Below are 24638 nucleotides of genomic sequence, written 5' to 3'. Positions count from 1 at the left end.
GCTCGGGTAAGAGGAAGTCCGAGAACCCGGCGAAGCTTCTGGAGAGGCCCCGGTCGATCTCGAAGATTCCGGCAGAGGGGGAGCGAGGCTCGGACCCTCCCCCCAAGGTGAAGGCCCCAGGCGTCCAGAAGGTGACGATGGCCTTAATTCAACCTGCTAAGACCTCGATTGAGGATGTCGCCGCGCCCCTGGCTCAGCCTGTGGAGGCTACACCAGTGGAGGTGCCCTCAGGACCCAGAGTCTCCCTGCCACCGCAGAGGGGGGAGTCTTTCAGGCCCATTGAGAAGACCCCCACGAAGTCCTCGTTGGAAAAGGTGGGGGAGGGGCTGGTGGCCATCATGGATACGGACACGACCTCTGAAGAAGAGCTCATCGAAGTCGTGGAAGAGGCCCAGCCCATCGGGAGGGATCCCGACGAGGGCGACGACGAGAGCGATGGTGTCGCCGACAAGGCTCCTCAAGAGCCCTCGCGCTCGTCGTTTCCGGCGCCGCAGGACACCTTGGTGGCCATTTTGCCAGCGATTCAGTCCTTATGCTCGGAGATAAGGTCAAGGTTGCCCCTTCCCCCGACGAAGGTACCTGAGCCAGACCCGACGGGGGAACCGGAGCCAGGACCTTCAGAGCGTCCACCGCATAAGAGGAGGACGACGCATCCTACGCCACCTCTCCCACCTCTGCGGCCTGCTCTGCCTTCCCCCCGGTCTACTCCCCACGGGGATGATACAGGCACGTACACGGCTATGACAGGTACAGATGACGACGGAGGCGACGACGGGACGTGTCCCCCGTCGCACCCTGCTCGGGCGTCCCCACCCGACGAGATTGGATCCTTTCATGCCATGATTTCCAGGGCATCCAAGCTTTTTCAGCTCTGCCAAGAAGAAAGAAGGGTTCCTTTACCAACGGGGCGAGGCTAAAAGGAAGATGGTCCTCGCCGTACCGCTTCTTGATGACATCTGGGATGAGGGGCTCGCCCTCCTCATGAACCCTGCCACGGCGCCGGCAAAGAGGGACCGGTACGAGAAGTACCGGGTCCCCGACGCTGCCCCCTTGTGCCTTTGGGCACAACCTACCCCGGATTCGGTCGTCTCGGCAGCGACAAAGAAGAAAGCTGGGGGGGCATCGGCCTCGACATCAACTTCCCCGCCAGACGGCGAGGGCAGGAAGTTGGACACGATGGGACGACGGATCATCTCATCCGCAGCGACGACTATTAAGGCGGCCAACGCCCTGGCTATCGTAGCCCGCTACGACAGGGAGTTGTGGTTCAAAATCGCCCCTCTGTTAGACTTCCTTCCGGACGCCAAAAGGGCTGAGGCCCTTGAAATCCTACAGGAGGGGGAGATTTCTTCGGACCACGCCATCACGGTGGCAACGGACATCGCCGACACCGGTTTCCGTCAGTTGGGCAACGGCATTTGCTTGAGACGACGAGGATGGCTCAAGGCCACGGATTTCCGCCAGGACGTACAAACCAAGGTTTTGGACATGCCCTTCGACGGGAACAACCTGTGTGGGAAGGTGGTTGATGAGTCCCTTCAGGCCATCAAGACAGACACAGAGACTGCCCGGGCACTGGGAGTGCTCCAACAACGACGGCCGTCCTTTCGGAGCTCCGGAGGCAGACAAGGTGCCTCCAAGGGATCCGGCAGTGGCTCCTCCACTTACCGCCAAGCGGCAAGATCTTCGTCCCAGGAAGCCTACAGGGGACGCAGCAAGTCAGGTGGTGACCGTCGTCGTCGACAAGGTGGTCAAGGAGGCAAGGCGGCCTCCAAACAAGATTGAACCGACCGTGGGGTCGGGCCCCCGCCGAAGCACCCCGGTGGGAGGCCGGCTGGCGAGATTCGTCAGCGTGTGGGAGTCCATCTCCACCGACCGTTGGGTGCTGGACGCCCTGGCCCAAGGGCACGCCCTCGAGTTTCAGAAGAAGTGCCCTCGCGTTCCACCCGTGGCCAGGAAGGAAAATCACGTCCCTCAACTACTGTTGGAAGTAAGGGCGATGCTCAAGAAGGGTGCCATCGAGCTCGTCTTAAAGAGGCTTCGGGGCTCTGGAGTTTACTCGAGGTACTTCCTCGTAAAAAAGAAGACAGGAGGATGGCGCCCCATCCTGGACCTACGACGACTGAACAAGTACATCAAGGCACAGAAGTTCCGTATGGTCACCCTCCAGCATGTGCTGGGACAGCTGGAGGAGGGCGATTTCCTGTCGTCGTTGGTCTTGGAGGATGCCTACTTCCACATCCCCATTCTAAAAAGACACCGAAAGTTCCTCAGGTTCGTGGTCCAAGGGCGGCACAACCAGTTCAAGGCCCTCCCGTTCGGATTGAAGTCGGCACCCAGGGTGTTCACCAAGTGCCTCGCACCGGTGGCGGCGCGGCTGCGCCTACAGGGGATCCACGTCTACCCCTACCTGGACGACTGGCTCATCCGGGCAAGGACAAGGGAGCTCGCCGTGGAGCACACTGCGAAGACCGTCCAGCTGCTCACGGACCTGGGATTCTCCATCAACTTTCCAAAATCCCACCTGGTTCCGTCGCAAGTCTCCCTGTTTCTGGGAGCCAAGCTTGACACAGTGGCGCAGCTGGCCTCGCCGTCGGAGGAAAGGACCAGGACCATTCTGGGCAATGTGCAGCGTCTGCTAGCCACGGACATGGCCAGGGTAAGATCTATCAAGTCCCTCCTCGGGATGATGTCCTCCTGCATTTATCTGGTGCGCCTTTGCAGGCTTCGGATGAGTCCCTTACAGGAGTTCCTCGACGCCCGCTGGATCCAGTCGACGGGCAGCTTCGAGGACAGGATCCCTCTCAATGAGACGTTCCGTCAGGCGATCCGGTGGTGGGGTACCCGCTCCCATCTGTCGGCGGGCACGGACTTTCAGACCCCAGCTCACCAGGTGACAGTGATGACGGACGCCTCCCTGAAAGGTTGGGGAGCACACTCCGGAGATCTTCATGCGAGAGGCCTTTGGCTCCCGGAGAAGAAGTCTCTCCACATCAACATCTTGGAGCTCCGCGCTGTGTTCTTGGCCCTCAGGTCTTTTCTTCCGTCCCTCAAGGGCAAGGTGGTGAGGATCTTCACCGACAACACCACCACAATGTTCTACATCCGGAAACAGGGCGGAACCAGGTCCCCGGCCCTATCCAAGGAAGCCCAAGATCTGTGGCATTGGGCCGTCGCCCAAGGGATGTTTCTGGTGCCTCGTCATCTGGCAGGAATAAAAAACACGATCGCCGACTCACTCAGCTGGGAACTGCGCTCGTGCCACGAGTGGGAACTACGCCAGGATCAAGTGGATCGACTGTTCCGACGATGGGGCGAACCCCAAATCGATCTCTTCACGACGGCGACGAATTCCAAGTGCCGGAGGTTCGCCAGCAGGTTCCCCCAGCTGAGGAGCATGGGCGATGCTTTCTCGTTCCCCTGGGACGGCCTATTTCTTTATGCATTCCCTCTGCTGCCGTTGCTGCTCCGGCTCATCAACCAGCTCAAGAGGTCCCGGTGCAGGATGATCCTCGTCGCACCGGCGTGGCTGAGACAGATCTGGTTCCCGGACCTTCTGGACTAGTCAAGGTCCCCACCAGTCAAGCTGCCGACGGACGCAGACCTTCTCTCCTGAGAAGGAGGCGCCATTCTTCACCACAACCCGCAGTCGCTGAAATTGTAGGCCTGGCTCCTGCAGCACTAGAGTTTGGAGGGTACGACATCCCGGCCGACTGCAGAGAGGTTCTTTCAAAGGCCAGGGCGTCCTCAACTCTCAAGTGCTACGGACATAAATGGAAGAGGTTCTCTGTCTGGTGCCGTGCACAGAAGATTAACCCTCTGCGGATTACGGCCCCTCAAGTACTGCTGTACCTACTGTCGCTGGCCAAAGCTGGACTGGCTCACGCCTCCATCAAAATACATCTGGCTGCAATCTCCCGATATACCAGGACGACGGGACGGGCGTCCTTGTGGTCTCATCGCCTGGGTGAAAGAATTCATGAAGGGACTATTCCGATCATTCCCGCCGGTGAAGGCTCCTGCCCCGGCGTGGGAGCTTAATGTGGTGCTGACCAAGCTCATGGGGGCCCCATTCGAGCCTATGCATTCGGCGCCTTTGAAGTTCCTGTCATGGAAGACAGCTTTCCTCGTGGCCATCACCTCCGCACGACGAGTGGGAGAGATCCAGGCCCTATCTTGCAAGCCTCCATACTTGACTTTTCATGACACGAGGGTGGTGCTGAGGACACACCCATCCTTTATGCCCAAGGTGCCGTCGGACTTCCACCTCAACGAGCCCTTGGTGTTGCCAGTTTTCTTCCCGTCGCCTTCGTCGCCGGCCAAGAGGACTTTGCACTCGCTGGATGTAGCTAGAGCGCTGAAGTTCTACGTGGACCGCACAAAGAGTTTTCGGAAGACGTCACAGCTGTTTGTGAACTTTGGGACTGTGAATCTAGGGAAGGCTCTCTCGAAGACTTCCATTTCCAGATGGCTCTCCGGCTGCATCATGCACTGTCACCGGTTGGCAAACCGACAGCTGCCCGGCCGTCCGAGAGCCCATTCGACCAGAGCGATCGCTGCTACCACGGCGTTCCTGTCTGGTGTGCCCCTGCTGGACATCTGCAGGGCTGCGACATGGAGGTCGACGCACACCTTCACAAGATTCTACTGCGTCGATCGGGACTCCAGGGAGGAGTCCAGGGTCGGCCAAGCAGTGCTGCGCAACCTGTTCGCCTAAGGTGAGCCTGGTGAGGAGGCAAGAGTTGCTTAATGTTGAGTTGTTGTATTGCTTAATGTTGAGCCTGTTGCCACCTCCCGTGGTTGTGCATGTGTGTACTGCTATGTATTCTCTTATTCATGAGCATGTGAATCCATGCCAGACCCCATGCTGGAGAAGGAACAAGTTACTTACCTGTAACTGTTGTTCTCCAGCATGGGTCTGGCATGGATTCACATGCGAACCCTCCCGCCTACCCCTCTGCGGCTCTTCACTTGGTCATACTGCCACTTTACGTGCTACCAAATCTGAGGATGGCTGCCGGAGGCGGGGCTTAGGGAGAGGGCAGTCATTGGCTGGGGGCAGTATGACCCAGAGACCAGTGATTGATTACTACTAAGAAAGACCGATCAGAAACGAAACTGATACTGATTTTTTTTTCTATACCGAGGATTCCCGGCCTGACGACGGGGAATATTCATGAGCATGTGAATCCATGCCAGACCCATGCTGGAGAACAACAGTTACAGGTAAGTAACTTGTTCCTTAACCAACATGCAAGCCTTTAGCACCAGAACATGTCTGTCTTTAGGGGCTTCCTCAACCCAAGGCAGATCATTATCAAGGCTGTAGAAAACTGCATACTGGTTTAACCGTTATTAGGGATCATCAGTGTAGTATAGTCTGACAGCCTTGTAGTTGGAGCATTGGACCATATGTATCAAACACTGGCAAAGTTATGGCAGTTTTTTAAAGGCTTAAAAAATCCTGTCCACCTAAAATTGAAAAGGATTAAGCCTTGCCACACAAGCCACAGACCACCCAGTAGACATCACTGGAAGTTTACCTCCAGTTCAGAGCCACATGTATTGCAGATAAGCAAATTATCCGAAATGCATGCGTCTAGCGCCAGAAAAGGTCTTTGTCTTAGAACTCCAGTAAATGTACAACTAAAGTCCATAATAGTCGGGAGATTCATGAACTCCCACTTTTTCCTTCAATAGAACCATCCTTTCAGCCACAAGAAACAAATGAGAATGAGAAACAAAGTGATCCTTTTTTTAGGGAATTATTTAGAAGATTTATTGAGCCATGACAGAAGGTAAACAAAAAATATTGGTGACCCATGCACCCCAAATAACGAACAATTTCACCAACACCGAAAGACATGGGAGAGGATAACGTTGGTAATTCTTGTCCTGAAATAGAGATGTAACAAGTTAGCGTCTGGCTGCCAGGGACCGAAGTACCGATACAGTAGCCCAAGGATCTTCACATCTTTCTTCCACCCAATCCAAATGATAAGGATTTGCCATCTATGACACTGCTGGGATGGAAATTGCAGGGCAAGGACATGTCGGCATATCTAGAGGAGGACATTTGTGAGCCAGAGGAAGGAAAGAATGGCAGCACTATGAAACACCCTAACATTATACCAGCACACACTCTTTTAGTGCATTGCCATCTGGCAATATTGTTTAATTTCACCAACTAATATTTAGGGCTTTGTTTCTGTTTGTATTTTCTCATCTGCATTATAGAGTACAATGCTTCCTTTGTGGGGCTGGCTTGGCAGCAGAGTTAACCACACAGTCTGAATTTTGGAGTAGGTAACAGAAGTGGAGGACGCCTCCATCTACTCCTCAGTTTACCACAAGACCTGACAAGAAATACAAAACTCCTGACAGTGCACAGATATGCTTGCAAGGAAATTCTTGCACGGATTCAGTCATTACTGTTAATGCCAAGTGTTGCTCTTGCAACCCATACTTACTGCTTAACACACTGCAGAGTGAGATGCAAACTGGAGGTCATTCGTGAGAAAATCATTTCCACTCCTTCTCTTTCAGGTCTTCTAACACACCTGCTTGCTTTAACCACTCATCATGTCACAGACATATGGTATAGGATATGTGATTTTGTTCAGCATCTCCATCAGAACAAAGAGAGCAAAGCAAGAAATATTATCAAGGATGAGTATACTTCTTCCTGTTACACAATCAACATAGCAGACATTGCAGTGTTGGTCTTGAGGCAACTGGCCAGCAAAGCTGTGTTAAGGAGACAACCCTTGACACTGGCCACCAATTTCAGGCCTAATGTAATGAATGATCAGGGTAAAAAACGACAAGCTGCTGAAATACATCAAGATGGACACTCATACGACAAATGTGGTAAACATGATGTGTTAAAAAAAAGACATTCTAGGTCCTTTCAAGGAACAATGTCATACCAACATCACTACACCACCTATTCATTACTTTATTTGAGGTTGCACCATGCCTGAACCTCCTATATAATAGATCAGGAAGCAACTGGGACACGATGTTCGGGCCACAACTTGTCTCAAACCTCCTAAGACACTTGACTTTCTCATAAACCCTTCTTCTGAATTCAGCACTCCAGTCAGAGGGAGGATCCGCCACCACTACCAAGAGTGACAAGAAAATAATCAGTTTCCCCCTACAGATTGTCCAAATGTTTCTCACAGTGGAGTTTGTATGCAAGCCACCGTTGTCCCCACTAGCCAAGCAACATCATCGTTATTCAAACATTTGGTCAAAGTACCGCAATCTCATCTGCTGTAGGGACTTCTGTCGCGGTTTATTACACAGTCACACCCAAGTCCGGGAGCTCCTTCCCTCAAAATGAATGTGGTGCATAATAAAGCGCTTTCGATTATTTTATTTTTTTGTGTAGTTCAATGTGGTAAGGCCTCCAACCCGTCTTGCACCCACCCTCAACAAGTACCCGGTGACACAATGGAATAGGAACCAGGCCGGTGTGTATTCAGAATATATTTATTAATTAATTTGTTTAGCCAAATATCACAAATAGATTAACCTCAGCCACCAATGTTGTGGCAACATAAAAACAGAATGACTTCTGTAAAGGCACCAACATAGAGATATGCTGTCACAATTCATTCCTTTTTAAATCACCCACCAATACCAGAAAAGAAAAACACTACACACCGTGATTTCAAACAGGGTTTCACTTTTCTCCCAGCAACCCTCACCCTCCAAACATCAATTTGACTTGACTCCTCTGAATCGAAGGCCAGTGGGAGTGGAAACACAATGGGAAAATCGGATTTGGGGTCTTACTCACAGAAACAATATGAAAGAAAGGAAAGCAATGGAAATTCGTTTTGCTTCACCTAAAAAGCCCAGGCTGGGCTTTGGGGTTTTAGTCGGCACACAATGGGGAAAATCGGTTTTTGGGCTATTTGATCACAGAACCAATATGGGAGACAAAGAAGCAATGATAAACATTTGTTTTGCTACCCCTCACAATAATGCACAGGGCGTTAGGGCTTTTATCAGGGCACAATGGGAAAAATCGATTTTGGGATGTTTAGCACATCTGCAATATAAAAAAGAAAATGCAAATAGAAAATTTGTTTGGCAGAGCACAATGGGTACACAGGGGCAATTTCAATTTGCACCTTGCATGTGCACAGGCACTACTAGGCTTCCCATTTCTGATTTAAAATGAAGGGGATCACTGAGGAATTTCGTTTTTGCACCCTGCGCACACACGTGGAACAGGGCTTCAGGGTTAATTCTTCTGGCAAATATTTGACTATACCGGCTCACAACACACTGGGAAAAGATTGTTGTTTTCGAATGCCAACAATACAGATCACGTGAATTCAATTGGGGAATTAATTGATTTACTTTGATTACATATGCTAGGGATCTACACAGACAAACATGGTATTTTACTATGCAGAAATGACAAAAACAATGCTTGAAAAATATAGGGCCTATACAATCTAGGGTTTTGGGGTTATTTCTACTTACAGGAGAGGTCTAGACTGGGCATCAGGGAGCATCAGAACACACTGCTGGCACAGCAAGGGGGTCAGTCAAGGATCTCCTCTTTCCTCGAAGTGGTCCCAGTCAGCTTCTATGTCTCCTGGCTCCTGTCTCCACTCCAACATTAGGCCTCTCTCTGCTGGAATGCTTCTAGCAGATTTCAGCAGCAGATCACCTCTTGGAATTAGTGGAAGAAGTCCAGCTCTGATGCAAACTTTCTTATTCATAGGGCAAATGACTTCGCTAACTTGTCACGATTCTCGCGAAAGGGATTGGCTAGTCTGCACTACCCCCCTCCCACCTGTGTGCTGATAGGACAAGGGGATGGGGAGTGCTTTGGGATAGCTATAGGAGGAGAATGCGTCATCATCCCATTTTGACAGATGGGCTCAGTCTGCATTGAGCTCACAAAATATCTCAAAATGGCAAGTACCCTGAATTTTCAAATCTTCACATGTATGAATACATTTTTGAGAACTATATTTTAAGGTGAATCAGATAAGAGTAGTCTGGACTCTGCACGCTCTTCCTGTGCAGAGATACAGTTTTTCTTCATTTACTCAGGAACCATATCGGTTAAAAATCAGCTACTTTACGGGTGTCGTATTAATTATTACTGACATGCTTTTACCAACTTTTGCATCTCTTGGAATCGAGGGAAGGCCCAAATCACATTTTCATCAACAACTTTAGTTGAGTTTATCCCACCAACATCATTTTAGCATGGTCAGAAGGGGTTGACTGTCAGCTTTAATAAAAGCCTGGAATGACTGTTGTGCGATGTACGCTGTCCATTTTATGCGATAAAATGTGTTTCTCTCATTTTAAATCAAGGTGCAGTTTCCCTCCTCCTTTGCTGGGCCCCTACCTTATTTTTAGTTTCTTTTCTTCTCTTTAGGCATGTGACGTAAGCAGAGCTGCCTAATGGCCATTAATGGATTTTGTTAATGGGACGAACTCCATGCCCAAGCTTGAAAGTCTGGTGGCCATTTCGCTTGGCATCCTGTAAATTTAGATGGAAAAAACGGAAGTGACATTCTTTTATTTAATTTACATGTAAGGCCCTGTTTCACTTCAGCTGCTTGGAGCACAATTCTGGTATCCCTTTGAACATACTGTGCATTGCTGTTTCATATGTGTGGGTGCAGCTCTCCATGGATTTATCAAAACATCATTGCCACATGTCTTTCTTTCCCTTCATGAAATGCATTGCGCACATTTTAGCATCTTGGGATTTTTAGGCCCACTTTCTTACCTTTTGATTTGGGTTCCATAGGCCTTATGTCAGACATTTCTGCGCTGGCCTTTTATTTCAGTGCACGTTCACAAATGACTCTTGCCTCTTTATTTCTGGGATCCAGGGGCTATATTTCACCCCACACTTCTATATTCTTAGAGGGCATTTTGACACAGTAATTTGTTTACCATGTTCTGAAGAACCCTTTGCCTATCCTTAATGGCCCAACTAATGGCACCGTACTGCATAAGGCTTCACCTAGAAACAGCAACTGCTCTGACATTTGAAAGTCTGATTTTTGTTGGCTGATGGAAAACCTCAAATAAGCTATTAGTGATGTGGTCTTCCATGGTTTCTTTGTGGTTGGCCCCTACCCACTCAGTCTTCTAGATATGAATTAACATCATACCATTGCCTTGCTGCACCTGGACCTCAGCATTTTGTGGAAACTCTGAGCACAAAACATAAGTGTGAAGGATGTGCTTTGAACTGATATGTTACATTGATTGTGAACCTGGGAAAGCGCCTGTGTTTTGGAGGTATCGGCATGGGAAAAATATGCATCCTCCAAATCCACGGTTGCTAGAAAATATACTTTTCAGACATTGAATGCTTCTGTGAAAAGGGGATATACTGAAGCTTTATTTATAGATATTCGTATTCAATCAGAGGTTGAGAATCAGCCTTTGATCTTTGTTAATTTTCTTTTTGTTTACAGAATGATTTCCGAACATTTTCCAGAAACAAAGCTCTTGGCTAATGCCATTATGTATTCCTGTATAGTAGTTATTTGATTTTCTCATTAAAAACTGTAAGTCTACAAGTCCCAGGATGCAAAATGATGAACATAAAGGCCAGGATTTAAGGATTATCTCACATCTGATGGGGCGCACCCTGAGATTTCTGTAAACTCTCCTCTAAGTTTAACTGTTTTGCGCTTTGTAATTAATAAAGCAATATTTGAAAAAAACGGCTAAATAAATGGTTATGCCCACCTGATTGTGGTTCTTTTTATGCCTATGGCAAGTAACTACTTGCGGTGCAAATGTGCAGAAAGCTGGAAACCCTGTTTTGTGACAAGCAAGCGGACATTGCATGGAGAAAAGCTAGACAGCTTCATATAGTTTACATAACGTTTTTTTATTTGTGATTCAATTGATTGTTCTTTGTTGCAAGCAGGCCCAGATTGAGCAGCTGACATAGGGCTGTTTGGATATTCCTGTGCACATGACCCAGACATTAACAGTTAAATGGAAGGATGCAAGTCTTGTTGGGGAATACGGTACTTCTCAAAATCCATTCTTGTTCATGAAGGTCTGCTCCAGTACTCCACCAATAAGAGATCCATATTATAAATAAGGCTCCTGGTTTTATGATATTTTGTTTTTGCACCATTTCCATCTGTATTTATCCATATTGTGAAGTTATTTTTTAGTATTTATCCATATTTATTTTTTGTTACGTAAAAAGTAAGTTGTAATTAGTATTTTTCCACATTTATTTACCTGAAGAAAGCACATTAGTACTTGGATTCCAGTAATGGGGAAACACGTAGAGCTGTGTTCTTGCACAAGTAAAGTGTTGCACATGTGCAGCCATTTAAACAAATAAAAAATAAATGCATTCCTTTTTCAACCTTTTTGTTATTTTACTTTTCAGAGCCACTGACCTGCCATGCATGATTTATAAGTTAGACTCAATCAAGACACATGCATTTCCGTTCTTATCAATTTATTGCAAATAAATACTGAAAGGAAAAGAAAAAAGTGATTTCCGTCTGTATTGATCTGTACAAATCAGTAAAAACAGAAAACTGGGAACTTTAATTATGAATACATAGTTGCAAATAAACAGGTTTCAAAAGACGTGTCTGACATTACAAGACCCTGCTGTAGGAGCCGTGCGAGCGAGACTACAACTGTATGTACCACCTGGGGCACCTATGTGACTACTCTGACTGTAGGAATGAAAGTTGAGGTACTTCTGGCGATTGATGTTGTGTCACACATAATGGCATAAATGAAACTAACCAGCTGTACCCGGCATATCATATGATGATTTAACGCTCTTTGTGCTCCCTACTTCTCCCCCCACCTCCCCATTTCTTAGTGGCGCTGTTGGTCAATGGCTTCAGAGTTCTGCGATGGTTAGTGCTGACATGCACTTTCTTAATCCCATTGCCCAGATACCATTAGTGATATATATAAAATGCGATTCTTCAACCAATGGTGGTATGCTTTTTGTATGATTGGTGGACATTGCTTACCATCCTATTTGAAGATTGGTGATTTGTTTTACCCTGCGATTATGGCTGGTCGGGACACTAGCAACAAAATGCTCTCTGCTTTAACATGTTAATGCTTGTGCAAATAGAGTCCAGGAGCACGTTGTCACTGCTCACTTTCCTTCAAAACCCCGATATATGGGGTAAGCATGCCAGGGCGCCTGGCACCTAAATCTCTGATGGACGCTAGAGTGACCAGGATATTTGATTCAGCGTCCTTTTATAGGATCATTAGTTTCTTGATTCCCAGTATCCACAGATGGAAACGCTGAACTCCTGACCAACCCTAACCTGGGGCGCTTTCTGTATAACTGCCAATGCACCCCTCTTGTCCCATCTCGAGTTCAAAAAATGACATTGAATCCAATTTGCAGAATGTTTAAATTACCTTTGCCTTCTTTTGTCTTTTTAGCATCGCAATGGCAACAAAAGAAAACATGACATCGCAGCGAGGAATGTTGAAATCCATACAGAGCAAAATGAACACCTTGGCAAGTATCCTTTGTCAATAACGGTCTCTTGGGAGTTATCAGTGGACTCGTAACACACCTACACCCATCTTCAGTTCTTGCTAGGTTTGGCCATGGGAAAACTCATCTGTGTACACTCTGCAAATCGCATGATCCAAACTTTACTTGGAGTCTTTATGGTTCAGTCTCATTGTGTTGTGTTGGTATGCTTTGGTCTACACGTTTTCCTTTAGTTTGTAATCTAGTTTGTAGTACCAGACAGATGTTTGACATAAGGGATGAAAACAGATGGCAAGCAGGGCAATGAGGTTCAAAGAGTACTGTGCTGGAGGTGCAAAAATATTCACTCCATCTGTCAGTGCACAGTGTCTGCAGGCACCTAGTTCTCAAGGGAACCATACAAGTGGGGAGCTACCGGTACATGCCTTGCAGTTCTTCTTTTCCACGCAATCATTTTATACCGTTTTTTATCATGGTTAACCTGAAAATAAACTTGAAAGTCCTACTCATCCATTGAGGAATACATGCATGGTATTCTGTACAGTTCACAAGAAGCGACTATTGAAAATGGGCATATAGATAGCCATCCCGGAAGGTTGTGAGGGTTTGGGGGTGGGAGTGAGGGAGTGCGTGTTGGCAGGCACTTCTATAGTTGTGGCTCTTAAGATATAAAACCGAGAAAATATTGTTTTCCTCCTGTGTCACTGCTGTATGTGCTTTAAAAGAAAAAATACCAAAACGGGTAATTAATTTTAAAAAAAGAATGTTTTAGGACTGTATGAGAAAAAAACTGAAGAAAAGGGAGAGTGAGGAAATGCATAAATAGAAAATGAAAGCCAACTTCACATAATCCATCAGGGCTTTTCCGTAGATAGTTGACATCCATATTTAATTACCTTTCTCCAAACACTAAGGGGGCAATTTGAGAGTGCAAAATGAGGGCTTAAAAGGAATGCACTTTAAAGGGCATTCATGTCTTCTGGTCGTGAAAACACGATCTCTCACTCATTTGGTCCTGCTAGGGAACCAGTCACTCCTTTACCTTTAAAAGTCTAAGTTACACAACCGTGGAAATGAAGCGGTTTGCTCTAATTCGGTTATTCGTTTTTCACTCCTAAATACTTGCTCTCTGCTTAAACTTGGTATTGAGGTTCATGACATTATTTTAGATTCCGGCTGTGATTTCATGGCCATTATCGAGTCCTGGCTTACTCCTGACACTCCCTCATCCGCAACTCGAGCTATACCCTATGAGTTCAGAATTTTCAGGGCAGATCGTGCCATTCGTACGGGTGGAGGAGTTTGCATTTTAGCCTCCTCTCACCTTTAATATACACCAACGCACATGATGCTATTGATGGCTGTGAAAGTATGTTAGCCAAAATTAAGTTCAATGACTATTCTTTAACGGTCATAGTGATCTACCACCCACCTTCATCATTTTGCTAAACAAAATAACCAAGGCCAATACCACAGTTATTGTCCTTGGAGACTTTGATCTTTGCGCCAATGACCCAAATGATAACTCTGCTGTCTTTATTTTGTGCTCTGCAAAACATTGGGTTTTCTCAGCAATTATCCGCTCCCACACACAGAGCCGACCATACCCTTGATTGGATCTTGACTCATCGTGTTTCTTTCAAATGTTTTGTGTCCTCCCATGTATTCCTTATCTTTGATAAATCCACTTCCAGCTTGGCCTCATAAATGTTTTTTCAGTAGAGGGCGCTGCGTGTCCACGTCACTCGAGTCGGTGTCCCTCGAAGGCCTCCGTATCGGTGCCAACGTCACCATAGGTATAAATAGTCTCACGCAGCGTCTGTTGCTCAGTTCCGTTTTTCCGCGCTTCGTAAGCCTCGGAGACGTAACGCTCGGTTCCTCGGAGAATCTTAGAGAAACTTCGAATTTCTGTGAAGAAAATCTTCAATCTACAATGGCATCTTCGTCCGCTTCATCGACGACCCGATCCGGTTTAAAAAAATGCCGGGATTGTGGTAAAAAGATGTCTTTGACTGATCCTCACAGGGTCTGCCTGTTGTGCCGGGGCCCAGAGCACCCGTGCTCAGAGTGTGAGGTATGTATGTCCATGACGGCGAAAGTCTTGAGGGAGCAAAGGGGAAAGCTGGAAAAAGGTTAGACCGTTAAATCTTCTACCCCTTCGAAATTGGCCTCGAGCGAGTCGAGACATTCGTCTCCTCGTCGGAGAAAACATTCCCGCTCGGAATCTCGTAGTGGTTCTCACCACTCTAAATCGAGACACATCAGGAAGAGACGCCATAGATCGCCCTCCTCTTCATCCTCCAATTCGCCAGAAAGTAACCTGCCCCATGAAACCCAGCTCTCCGGCTAAATGGGAAGAATTTCGCTTGAAAATGCGAAGGGTCTTCGATCAAGCATCCTTGCTCCCCTCGGAGATGCCTGGAGGTGATAGCCCGGGTGAAAAACCCGATAAAAATAAACGCTGTGAGTCGTCGACCTCAGCAAGGCAAAATCCTCAAGAGTGTCACAAACCCTCGAGTAGAGACAAGGCCTCTGCGACGCATAAGACGCCGACTACACCTTCGAAACCCAAGACTGCGTCATCGACGCCGTCATCCACTTTGATGAAAGAAGTCATCGAAACCTCATGACTCATCTGCGCCACCCGCACCCGAGGCATCGAAGGGTCCTTCGAAGACGTTGAAGATGGCATAGACTCCATCAACAACATAGAGTAAAGTACCAATTCCCTCGACAACATCGAGACCATCCTCGAGTATATCGACGCCCTTTGCAATTATGTCAAGACCCATGACGTCTGCATCGACAACCACAACACTTTCTCAAGCAGTGATGACCAGTATGGCTCCTTGGCTCACACATCCTCTCCCACGCTCTGATTATTTCAGAGCTTTATCTTCTATTTATGAGGAAGGTGAAGACTCTGATTCTGAAAGGCCTTTTGGTTTACAATCTACAGGACCTGCTCTACCAGAAGAGCTGATATCAGAAGAGGTCATACTGAGAGAGCTACAATAATCTTTACAGGATTCCAGTGGCATAGACACCTCTCCAGAGGTAGACTTCAGCACTTAGTAGATCACTTATGGGTAGAATAATGGAGTTCAGGGGTAATCAACACCTATACCCTCTTTTCACCTGGATGACTTAACAGACATCTTAAATAAGGGACCCCAGGAAGACCTTATAGTTCCTCTCCTTGCAGCATTACAGAAAAAAGTTACTGCACACTGGGAAACCCCGGAAGTAATTCCTGCAGTTAATAAAAAAACTCTGCGAAATATAGAAAGTCTGTTTCAGACCCTCTGTACTTAACAATGCATCCGATCCCAGAGAGTTTAGTAGTACAGGCTGCAACTTCATCAGGCAGACAATCGGCATACCCCACAATATCGCAGGATCAGGACGACAAGAAATTTGACGCCATGGCCAAAAAGGTCTTCCCGGCATGCAGCATGGCTCTTAAGTCAGCTAACGCCACTTGCAAGCTGGCGAGATTCAGCCACACCCTTTGGGAGTGCTCTTGAACAGCAGCTGACTGTCTCCCAGAAGGGGAGGAACGAGACGCATTCTTGAATATCAGCAAGGACGGGAAGGATGCGATGTGGGAGTCCCTCCAAACAGGTCTCGACTCTGCTGACAGCATCAGCAGAGCCATGACGGCTAGTACCACAATCTGCAGGTTTGCGTGGTTACAGAAATCTGGTTTTGCTCCTGATGTGCAAGCCAGACTTCGAAATATGCCCTTTGACGGTACCTCTCTTATTTGGCAAAAAAAGCTGATGACAGTTTGGAGAAATTGCAAACCTCCAAAGCGGCAGCCAAATCCCTTGGAGCTGCAATTCGTCAAACTCCAAACCTCCCCACAAGTACGTCCTGAAGGGGAAAGCCCTTTCGTTTTTACTCCGCACTCGGAAAAAGCAGAGGGCAGCCAGCTCAAAGGGGCCAGAGACGATTCACCCGTAGTGGACGGGTAAAAGGTACCAAGTCTGCATCGGCACTTGCTGCCTTGCCTTTCAGCATCTGCATCAGCCGCTCCAAAACCCCTCTGAGGTCTCACCACACAAAACACCAGTAGGAGGCAGGTTAACTCAACATCTGACAGAATGGCAGGCTATTACTTCAGATGCTTGGGCATTGGAGACAATTGCCCAAGGTTACTGCCTGCCTTTACTACACACTCCTCAGTCATCCACTCTTTGACGTTTCCAGATCCGCTCCTTATGCAGGACATTTTAGAACTGCTAGAGAAAGGTGCTATAGAACCAGTACCTGTAGCGTAGAGGAACAAGGGTTGGTACTCCCCATACTTCCTAATACCGAAAAAAAGATGGAGGAATGAGACCCATCCTGGACTTATGGGAATTGAAGAAATTCCTCCGGAAGGATAAATTGAAGATGGTAACCCTTTCTCAGATCCTTCAGGCCCTCCAGTTTCAGGATTGGTTGATATCTCTGGACCTTTAGGATGCTTACTTTCATGCGCTTATCCACCTCAAGCACTGAAAGTACCTGAGGTTCGCCATTGGCAGTTCTCACTATCAATTTCGAGTTCTGCCATTTGGGCTGACCTCCGCCCCGAGGGTCTTCACCAAGCTAATGGCAGTTGTGGCAGCAAGTCTGAGGGGAGGGATTCATGTCTGCCCCTACCTAGACGACTGGTTGATCAGAGCAGTGTCCCCCGAACAAGCTCAGATTCATCTAATTATGTTCGCCACTTCCTCCACAAGCTGGGCTTCTCCCTCAATTTAAAGAAGTCACATATATCATCACAGAAAAGCCTCGCCACCAGAGATGAGGACTCAAGATAATAGATGGTGACCAGATTTCAAAATGCCCAGCGTCTACCAGCCTTCGACTTTTTGAGGTTGCTAGGCCTCATGGCATCCTGCATTTTTCTAGTGTCAGAGGCTCGCCTTAGAATGAGATCTCTCCAGTGGGCTCTAAGGACCCAATAGTCGCAATTCTCAGGGAAGATGTCACATCTCCTACAAATCCCGAACAGAGTAGCGCAAGACCTCCAGTGGTGGGCCTGTCGGGAGAACATCTTGAAAGTAGAACTGTTTTGGCAACCATGGCCAGAGTGTTATGCTCACCTGGTCTCTGCAGAAGCGTTGGGGCACGGATACAGCCCTCCCTGAACTTGAATCGCCCCCTTCAGGCCTCCCCCTCAGTAGAAAAGCTGTGAGCGGTGGTACGTGGTGTTACTGATCCTGTGTGGAGATAATAGTGTGTGAGTGCGGCAATCTGTGATTGTTGTACCTCTCAAGCCCTTCACCCCAAAGTATGGTTTCTGTGAGCATACGCCGGCCCATAAAGCTCACTTGTGGATTATGGAAGATAAGCTCTCTGTCCTGCTACTTCTGGCAGGGGCGCGTCAAATGGGATCTAGTTCATTCACTGATCCCTGATAAGGATTAGTCCAGTCCAGCTGCGACTATGCTTCTCCTTATGATTGGTAAGTATTTCTTGAGCTCTTGTCATGCTGTTTGTTCTGTTTGAAGTCTTTATATGTTGCTCCTATTTATGCCCGCAATAATGTCTCTCTTCTGTTTTCTTCCTTTAGATGGAAATGCGGCCTCAATGCAACTGTGGGACGCGGCCGGATGGAAGATGGATGCTACCGCAATGTTCGACAGCAGGTAGGTGATGGTTTAAGGAAAAGCGTGTTATGGTGAAGCGCAACCTTAACTGACTGTTTTTTCAATGTCTAACCTTGTCTTCAGTTTTTCCTTGCAGGCGCTGCTGTCGACGATGGAGCGTGTCGTGCTGCAGTGCCAAGATGAAGATTTCGGCGTTCCGGAAAGTGTAAAGATGAATACTTGGTTAGCCGAAGAGATGTACAGGTAAGAACAGCTTCCCCCAGTTGGTAAGTATGCTGGCAGGAAGCAGGATGTCTCGGAAGCAGGATCTTCAAAGGGAAGTCTGACCTCAGGCGACGGTGAGCATTACAACTGCTTGCAAGTGCAGAATAACGTGAAGCGTCTGTCTTGAGGATCGGGGCAGTTTATATAGCTGAGATCGTGGGCACGCTCATTAGGGCCGGCTTACCAGCCACACCCTGCTGCTCCAAGAGAGTGAGCATGTGCGAAGGCAATCCATTAGCAGCCACACCCAAGAATGCACTTGGGGCTGCTTAATGGATTGAATGAAGGTTAATGCATCTAAATTGCCATGTCCATAATAAAAGCTTTTTGGTGTTAAATGGATGTTCTTGTTTACTTTTGTTCATGAGCCTGGCGCGAAAGACGCCAGGACAGTGTCCACCCAGGTCTCCTGTGCATGCGACCCCTGCATGCCTGTGCCCCTGACTTCATGACCATGACACGGAGATAACAGTAGTGACGGACGCCTCACTCACGGGGTGGAGAGCCCATACTAACGACTTAACCATCAGCGGTGGTTGGTCTCCATCGGAGTCCAGACTACACATCAATCTATTAGAGCTAAGAGCAATCAGGCTAGCACTGAAAGCTTTTCTGCCATCAGTACAGGGAAAACATTTTCTGATAATGACGGACAACAGAGTGGCCATGCACTACCTCAACAAACGAGGAGGCATAGGGTCACTGCCACTGTGCAGAGAGGCAACGCACCTCTGGTTCTGGGCAATACAGGAAGGAATCTCTCTATCGGCAGTTCACCTAGCCGAAGAGAAGAACACAGCGGCGGATGCTCTGAGGAGGCAGACCTCAGTCTCCCATGAGTGGGAACTAGCTCAGGAAGTCCTAAACGAGATCTTCACCCTTTGGGGGAACCCCTCAGGTGGATCTGTTTGCAACGAGTGTCAACAAGAAATGCGAACGATACTGCTCAAGGGAATTTCCCCTGAGAGGCGCTCTAGGAGATGCGTTTGTGGTGGACTGGGAGCTTCCACTTCTGTACGCGTTTCCCCCAGTCCCCTTCATTCCTCACGTAATAAGAAGGCTGAGAAGATTCCGGAAACCCATGATTCTAATTGCCCCGGATTGGGCCAGGAGGACATGGTACCTGGATCTTCTGGACATGTCCACCTGTCCTCCGATTCGTCTTCCACAAAGAGAGGATCTTCTCTTGCAAGAGGAAGGTCAGGTTCTCCGTCCGGGTATCGGGACTCTCAACCTTCACGCTTGGTTTCTGAAAGGCTAAGATACAAAGATTGGGACCTCCTGGATGACATAATGGAGGTGTTGCTTTCGGCCAGAAGACCAGCAACCAAATCATTATACCGCTGCTGCTGGAACAAATTCTGCAGCTGGTGTAGAGATAAGAATATTGACCCTTTTTCATGCAGTACACTGATGGTGTTATCTTTCCTGCTATATTTAGCAAATTTAGGACTTCACATTGGCTCAATCAAGGGTTACCTCGCCGTTCTATCAATCTTCAAATGCACGGCTAAGGAACCTTCATATTTCAAAATGCCTCTAGTCATTCAGTTTCTGAAAGGTTGACTAATGTCTTCCCCCCGACTCCTTTTCAAGTTCCCCTCTGGGATTTAAATCTAGTTTTAAAATTTCTAATGGGCACTCCCTTTGAGCCTCTTCATTCCTGTCTATTAAGGTTTCTCACTCTCAAAACAGTTTTCTAGTGGCTATAACTTCTGCCAGAAGAGTGAGTGAGCGAGCTACAAGCTTTATCTTGCAAACCTCCACATACTATTTTCCACAAGGATTAAGTAGGTCAAGTGAAGCCTAATTTCCTCCCAAAGATTGCACAGGCTGGATCCAAAGCGTGCTTTGAGTTTTTACATCAGCAGACTTGCAAGAATTAGGCAAGCAGACCAGTTGTTCGTGGGGTATTCAGGACATAAACTAGGCCTAGCCATAACGAAACAGACCATCTCAAGATGGTTAATTCTAACCATCATAGAGTGCTATAAATTGGCAGGAAAAGACCCTCCTCAACACCTCAAGGGCTCATTCAACCAGGGGTATCGCAGCCTCGTCAGCTCTCCAGAGAGGAGTTCCAATAAAAGACATCTGCGTGGCTTCCACATGGTCGTCTGCACATATCTTCACCAAATTCTACAGTCTAGATTCCTCCACTAGCCAGGAGACTAAATTTGGGAAAGCTGTATTGCACTCTGTGCACACTTAAGCCATATTACATTTTACTCCCACCTCCAATTTTCATTACTGCTTGGGGAGTCTATCAAAGATAAGGAATACGTGGGAGGACACCATCCATTTGAAGAACAAGTTACTTACCAACTGTAATGTTCTTTCGACTGGATGTTCCTCCCATGTATTCCTTATTGCCCCTTCCATCCTTCCCCTGCAGTAAAATGTCCCTTGTAGTTGCAGCCTACGCTCCCTCAAGGGTACTAACCATATCATACTGGACAAACACAGCACCTCAAAACGGAACAGGCTCTGCGAGAGACTATTTATACCTATGGTGACATCAGCGCCAATACAGAGGCCTTCGAGGGACACTGACTCGAGGGACGTCGACGCGCAGCGCCCTCTACTGATTTTTCTTTTCCCGAGGCCAGCAAGCTGGAAGTGGATTTATCAAAGATGAGGAATACGTGGGAGGAACATCCAGTCGAAAGAACGTTACAGTTGGAAAGTAACTTGTTTGTCTCTGACATGAACATTGCTAACTGTCCGTGGTCAGTCCACTATTTAGTCAACTTTGCCATCTCTCCACCTTGTTTTTCAATTCCCTCAAAATCTATTCTACGACAGTAGGTCACTGCTAGGAATTTGAAGAAATTAACCCCCCAATTATTTTCCTCTTGGGTGCTGTGAAAACTTGAGTCCATACACACTTTTATTAAATCCGATGACTAGTTAAACCTATTACTAACAAGAACACTTGGTTTGATGACTCGATTGTCTCTCTTTGTCGCCTTAAACCAAAGGCCGAGAGAGAATGGCGTAAAAATCCTACCCCCACTCTCCATACTACCTACAAACAGAAATACAGGCAACATTACTGCAGGCAGGTACATTTTCACATATGTTGTGCGCTAAAGTGAATAGTGGCAATCACAAACATTATCACTAATGCAATGATCCTTTCCTCTTTTCTTTTAAATCCTACTGTGATTGGGGTCATGGTATGTACACTGTTTGATTCTTACTTTTACACCACGTGTTAATGTCTAATTTCCTGTATTTCACTTTGCTGTGAATTTTACACCTTGTAAATCTGTTTAAAGATCAGCCCTGAGGATGGAGTGTAATTCTGAAATGCATTGGCTGATGAGCTAACACTGTTCAGATTGCCTCTGAAGAAAATTGAGATATTTGGGCACTTTTATGAAAGAGTTTACATATTTGTATAAACTTCAACGATTTCTGGTCAAAAGTTAGCAAGGAATTCACATTCAATTATTGCAGCTTTATCTTAAGAGCACATTGTGAGCACTTGGCCTACTGAGTGGGAACACTCCGTTTCTCTTGTGTATTGATTTTGATCCCTGTGTCATCTTTCTATATGTAGTAACTCCATTCGAATGTACCAAATATATGTAAATATATGTATGAAAGCATTATCTAAAATACTTTTTTCATATATATATATATATGGTTGTGCCCACATACTCTACACAACTCTGCATATCGGGCCATTCAGACCTGGATGGTTACTAACTTGCTCACACTCAATGCAGAAAAAAATCGAACTCCTGATCATTGCATCCGGAAATAAAATTTAAAAACTAGGTCCCAATTAGGAGTGTTTTTGCATAGCCTTTAGCAACATTAAAGTTGCTAAATCTGTAAAAACATTAGGTATCACTCTGGATGCTGAGCTTACTATGAAGCCTCAAGTTGCTCAGATAAAAGCCTCTTGTAGCTATATGTCAAAACGTCTGAATCACATACGTCCTTAGATTTCCTTACAAAACAGGTATTTACTTGCTACGTCCTACGGCCCTGGTCAATTCACGCCTTGATTCTCCAGCATGGGGTCTGGCATGGATTCACATGCTCATTTCCCGTCGTCAGGCCGGGAATCCTCGGTATAGAAAAAAATCAGTATCGGTTTCGTTTCTGATCTGTCTTTCTTAGTAGTAACCAATCACTGGTCTCTGGGTCATACTGCCCCCAGCCAATGACTGCCCTCTCCCTAAGCCCCGCCTCCGGCAGCCATCCTCAGATTTTTACCGCACGTTCAAGTGTTGGGAGTCATCGTGCTGTAGCTCTCAAGCTTTTGATGCGTTTTCGCGCTTTTTCAGGAGATTTTTCACATTTTTCGGTTAAATAGAGCCTCAAGCTCCACCATTTCTACATCCGATCAACGGGGATCCGTTTCGGAGTTTTCTACGCCCATCAAGGGTGAAGATTTCGTCGAGTTACGCTTTTGGAGGATTCCAGAAGTTCCGAGGCCTACCCCGGACATGGCCCAGGAGAAAGGAAGCTCGACGCCCGGGAAGCTGTTTAGGACCTGCCCTGGATGCCAGCTTCAGAATGTTTTCAAGGAGGACGAGCATTCGTTATGCCTCTACTGTCTCCATGAGGACAAGACGCACAAGGAGAAGGACTGTGCGTTTTGTGGGAACATGTCGGAGCGGACCATGAAGGATCGCCACCTCCGTCTCGCCAACTGGCTGGAAGGGAAGAGCCCGTCAGGCGAGAAGAAGAAAAAGAAGTCTGAGCGGTCTTCTAAGTCCTGTGAGGGTGCCCCGGTGGCCCAACAAAAGGCTAAGCACTGCGAGTCCGCGGGCACCGGGAGCGCCGAACGGTCGGGCTCCTTGGCTGCCAGGCAGGGCGCATCCTCCCCGGCGCCATCAACCACGAGCCAATGCTCTGGCTCGGGTAAGAGGAAGTCTGAGAACCCGGCGAAGCTTCTGGAGAGGCCCCGGTCGATCTCGAACATTCCGGCAGAGGGGGAGCGAGGCTTGGACCCTCCCCCCAAGGTGAAGGCCCTAGGCGTCCAGAAGGTGATGATGGCCTTAATTCACCGTGCTAAGACCTCGATTGAGGATGTCGCCGCGGCCCTGGCTCAGCCTGTGGAGGCTACACCAGTGGAGGCGCCCTCGGACCCAGTCTCCCTGCCACCGTGGAGGAGTCGTCTTTCAGGCCCATTGAGAAGACCTCCACGAAGTCCTCATTGGAAAAGGTGGGGGGGGGGGGCTGGTGGCCATCATGGATATGGACACGACCTCTGAAGAAGAGCTCATCAAAGTCGTGGAAGAGGGCCAGCCCATCGGGAGGGATCCCGACGAGGGCGACAACGAGAGCGACGGTGTCGCCGACAAGGCTCCTCAAGAGCCCTCGCGCCCGTCGTTTCCGGCGCCACAGGACACCTCGGCGGCCATTTTGTCAGCGATTCAGTCCTTATGCTCGGAGATGAGGACAAGGTTGCCCCTTCCCCCGACGGAGTTACCTGAGCCAGACCCGACGGGGGAACCGGAGCCAGGACCTTCGGAGAGTCCACTGCATAAGAGGAGGAGGACGCATCCTACGCCACCTCTCCCACCTCTGTGGCCTGCTCTGCCTTCCCCCCGGTCTACTACCCACGGGGATGATACAGGCACGGACACGGCTACGACAGGTAAAGATGACGGAGGCGACGACGGGACGTGTCCCCCGTCGCCCCCTGCTCGGGCGTCCCCGCCCGACGAGATTGGATCCTTTCATGCCATGATTTCCAGGGCATCCGAGCTTTTTCAGCTCTGCCCAGAAGAAAAGAAGAAAGAAGGGTTCCTTTACCAACGGCGCGAGGCTAAAAGGAAGACGGTCCTCGCCATACCGCTTCTTGATGACATCTGGGATGAGGGTCTCGCCCTCCTCAAGAACCCTGCCACGGCGCCGGCAAAGAGGGACCGGTACGAGAAGAAGTACTGGGTCGCCGATGCTGCCCCCTTGTGCCTTCGGGCACAACCTACCCCGGATTCGGTCGTCTCGGCGGCGGCAAAGAAGAAAGCTGGGGGGGGGCATCGGCCTCGACATCAACTTCCCCGCCGGACGGCGAGGGCAGGAAGTTGGACACGATGGGACGACGGATCATCTCATCCGCAGCGACGACTATTAAGGCGGCCAACGCCCTGGCTATTGTAGCCCGCTACGACAGGGAGTTGTGGTTCAAAATCGCCTCTCTGTTAGACTTCCTTCTGGACGCCAAAAGGGCTGAGGCCTTTGAAATCCTACAGGAGGGGGAGATTGCTTCGGTCCACAGCATCATGGTGGCAACGGAC

At 48.2% G+C, this 24638-nt stretch overlaps 1 protein-coding gene across 2 annotated transcripts in view; it reads left to right on the top strand.

The window, feature by feature from the left end:
• GOSR1 (golgi SNAP receptor complex member 1) overlaps positions 1-24638 on the top strand; it is a 1161402-nt gene that overhangs the window by 1002426 nt on the left and 134338 nt on the right. For both annotated transcript variants that reach the window (XM_069615242.1, XM_069615244.1), the window contains one exon: positions 12451-12533. In XM_069615242.1, coding sequence (XP_069471343.1) covers positions 12451-12533 — 83 coding nt within the window. The remainder of the gene's footprint in view (positions 1-12450; positions 12534-24638) is intronic.

This window comes from Ambystoma mexicanum, chromosome 9 (genome assembly GCF_040938575.1).
Source record: "Ambystoma mexicanum isolate Mex_15411 chromosome 9, UKY_AmexF1_1, whole genome shotgun sequence".
Classification (NCBI taxonomy): domain Eukaryota; kingdom Metazoa; phylum Chordata; class Amphibia; order Caudata; family Ambystomatidae; genus Ambystoma; species Ambystoma mexicanum.
The sequence above is the reverse complement of the archived record's forward strand: the minus strand, read 5'-3'. Positions and strand labels throughout refer to the sequence as shown.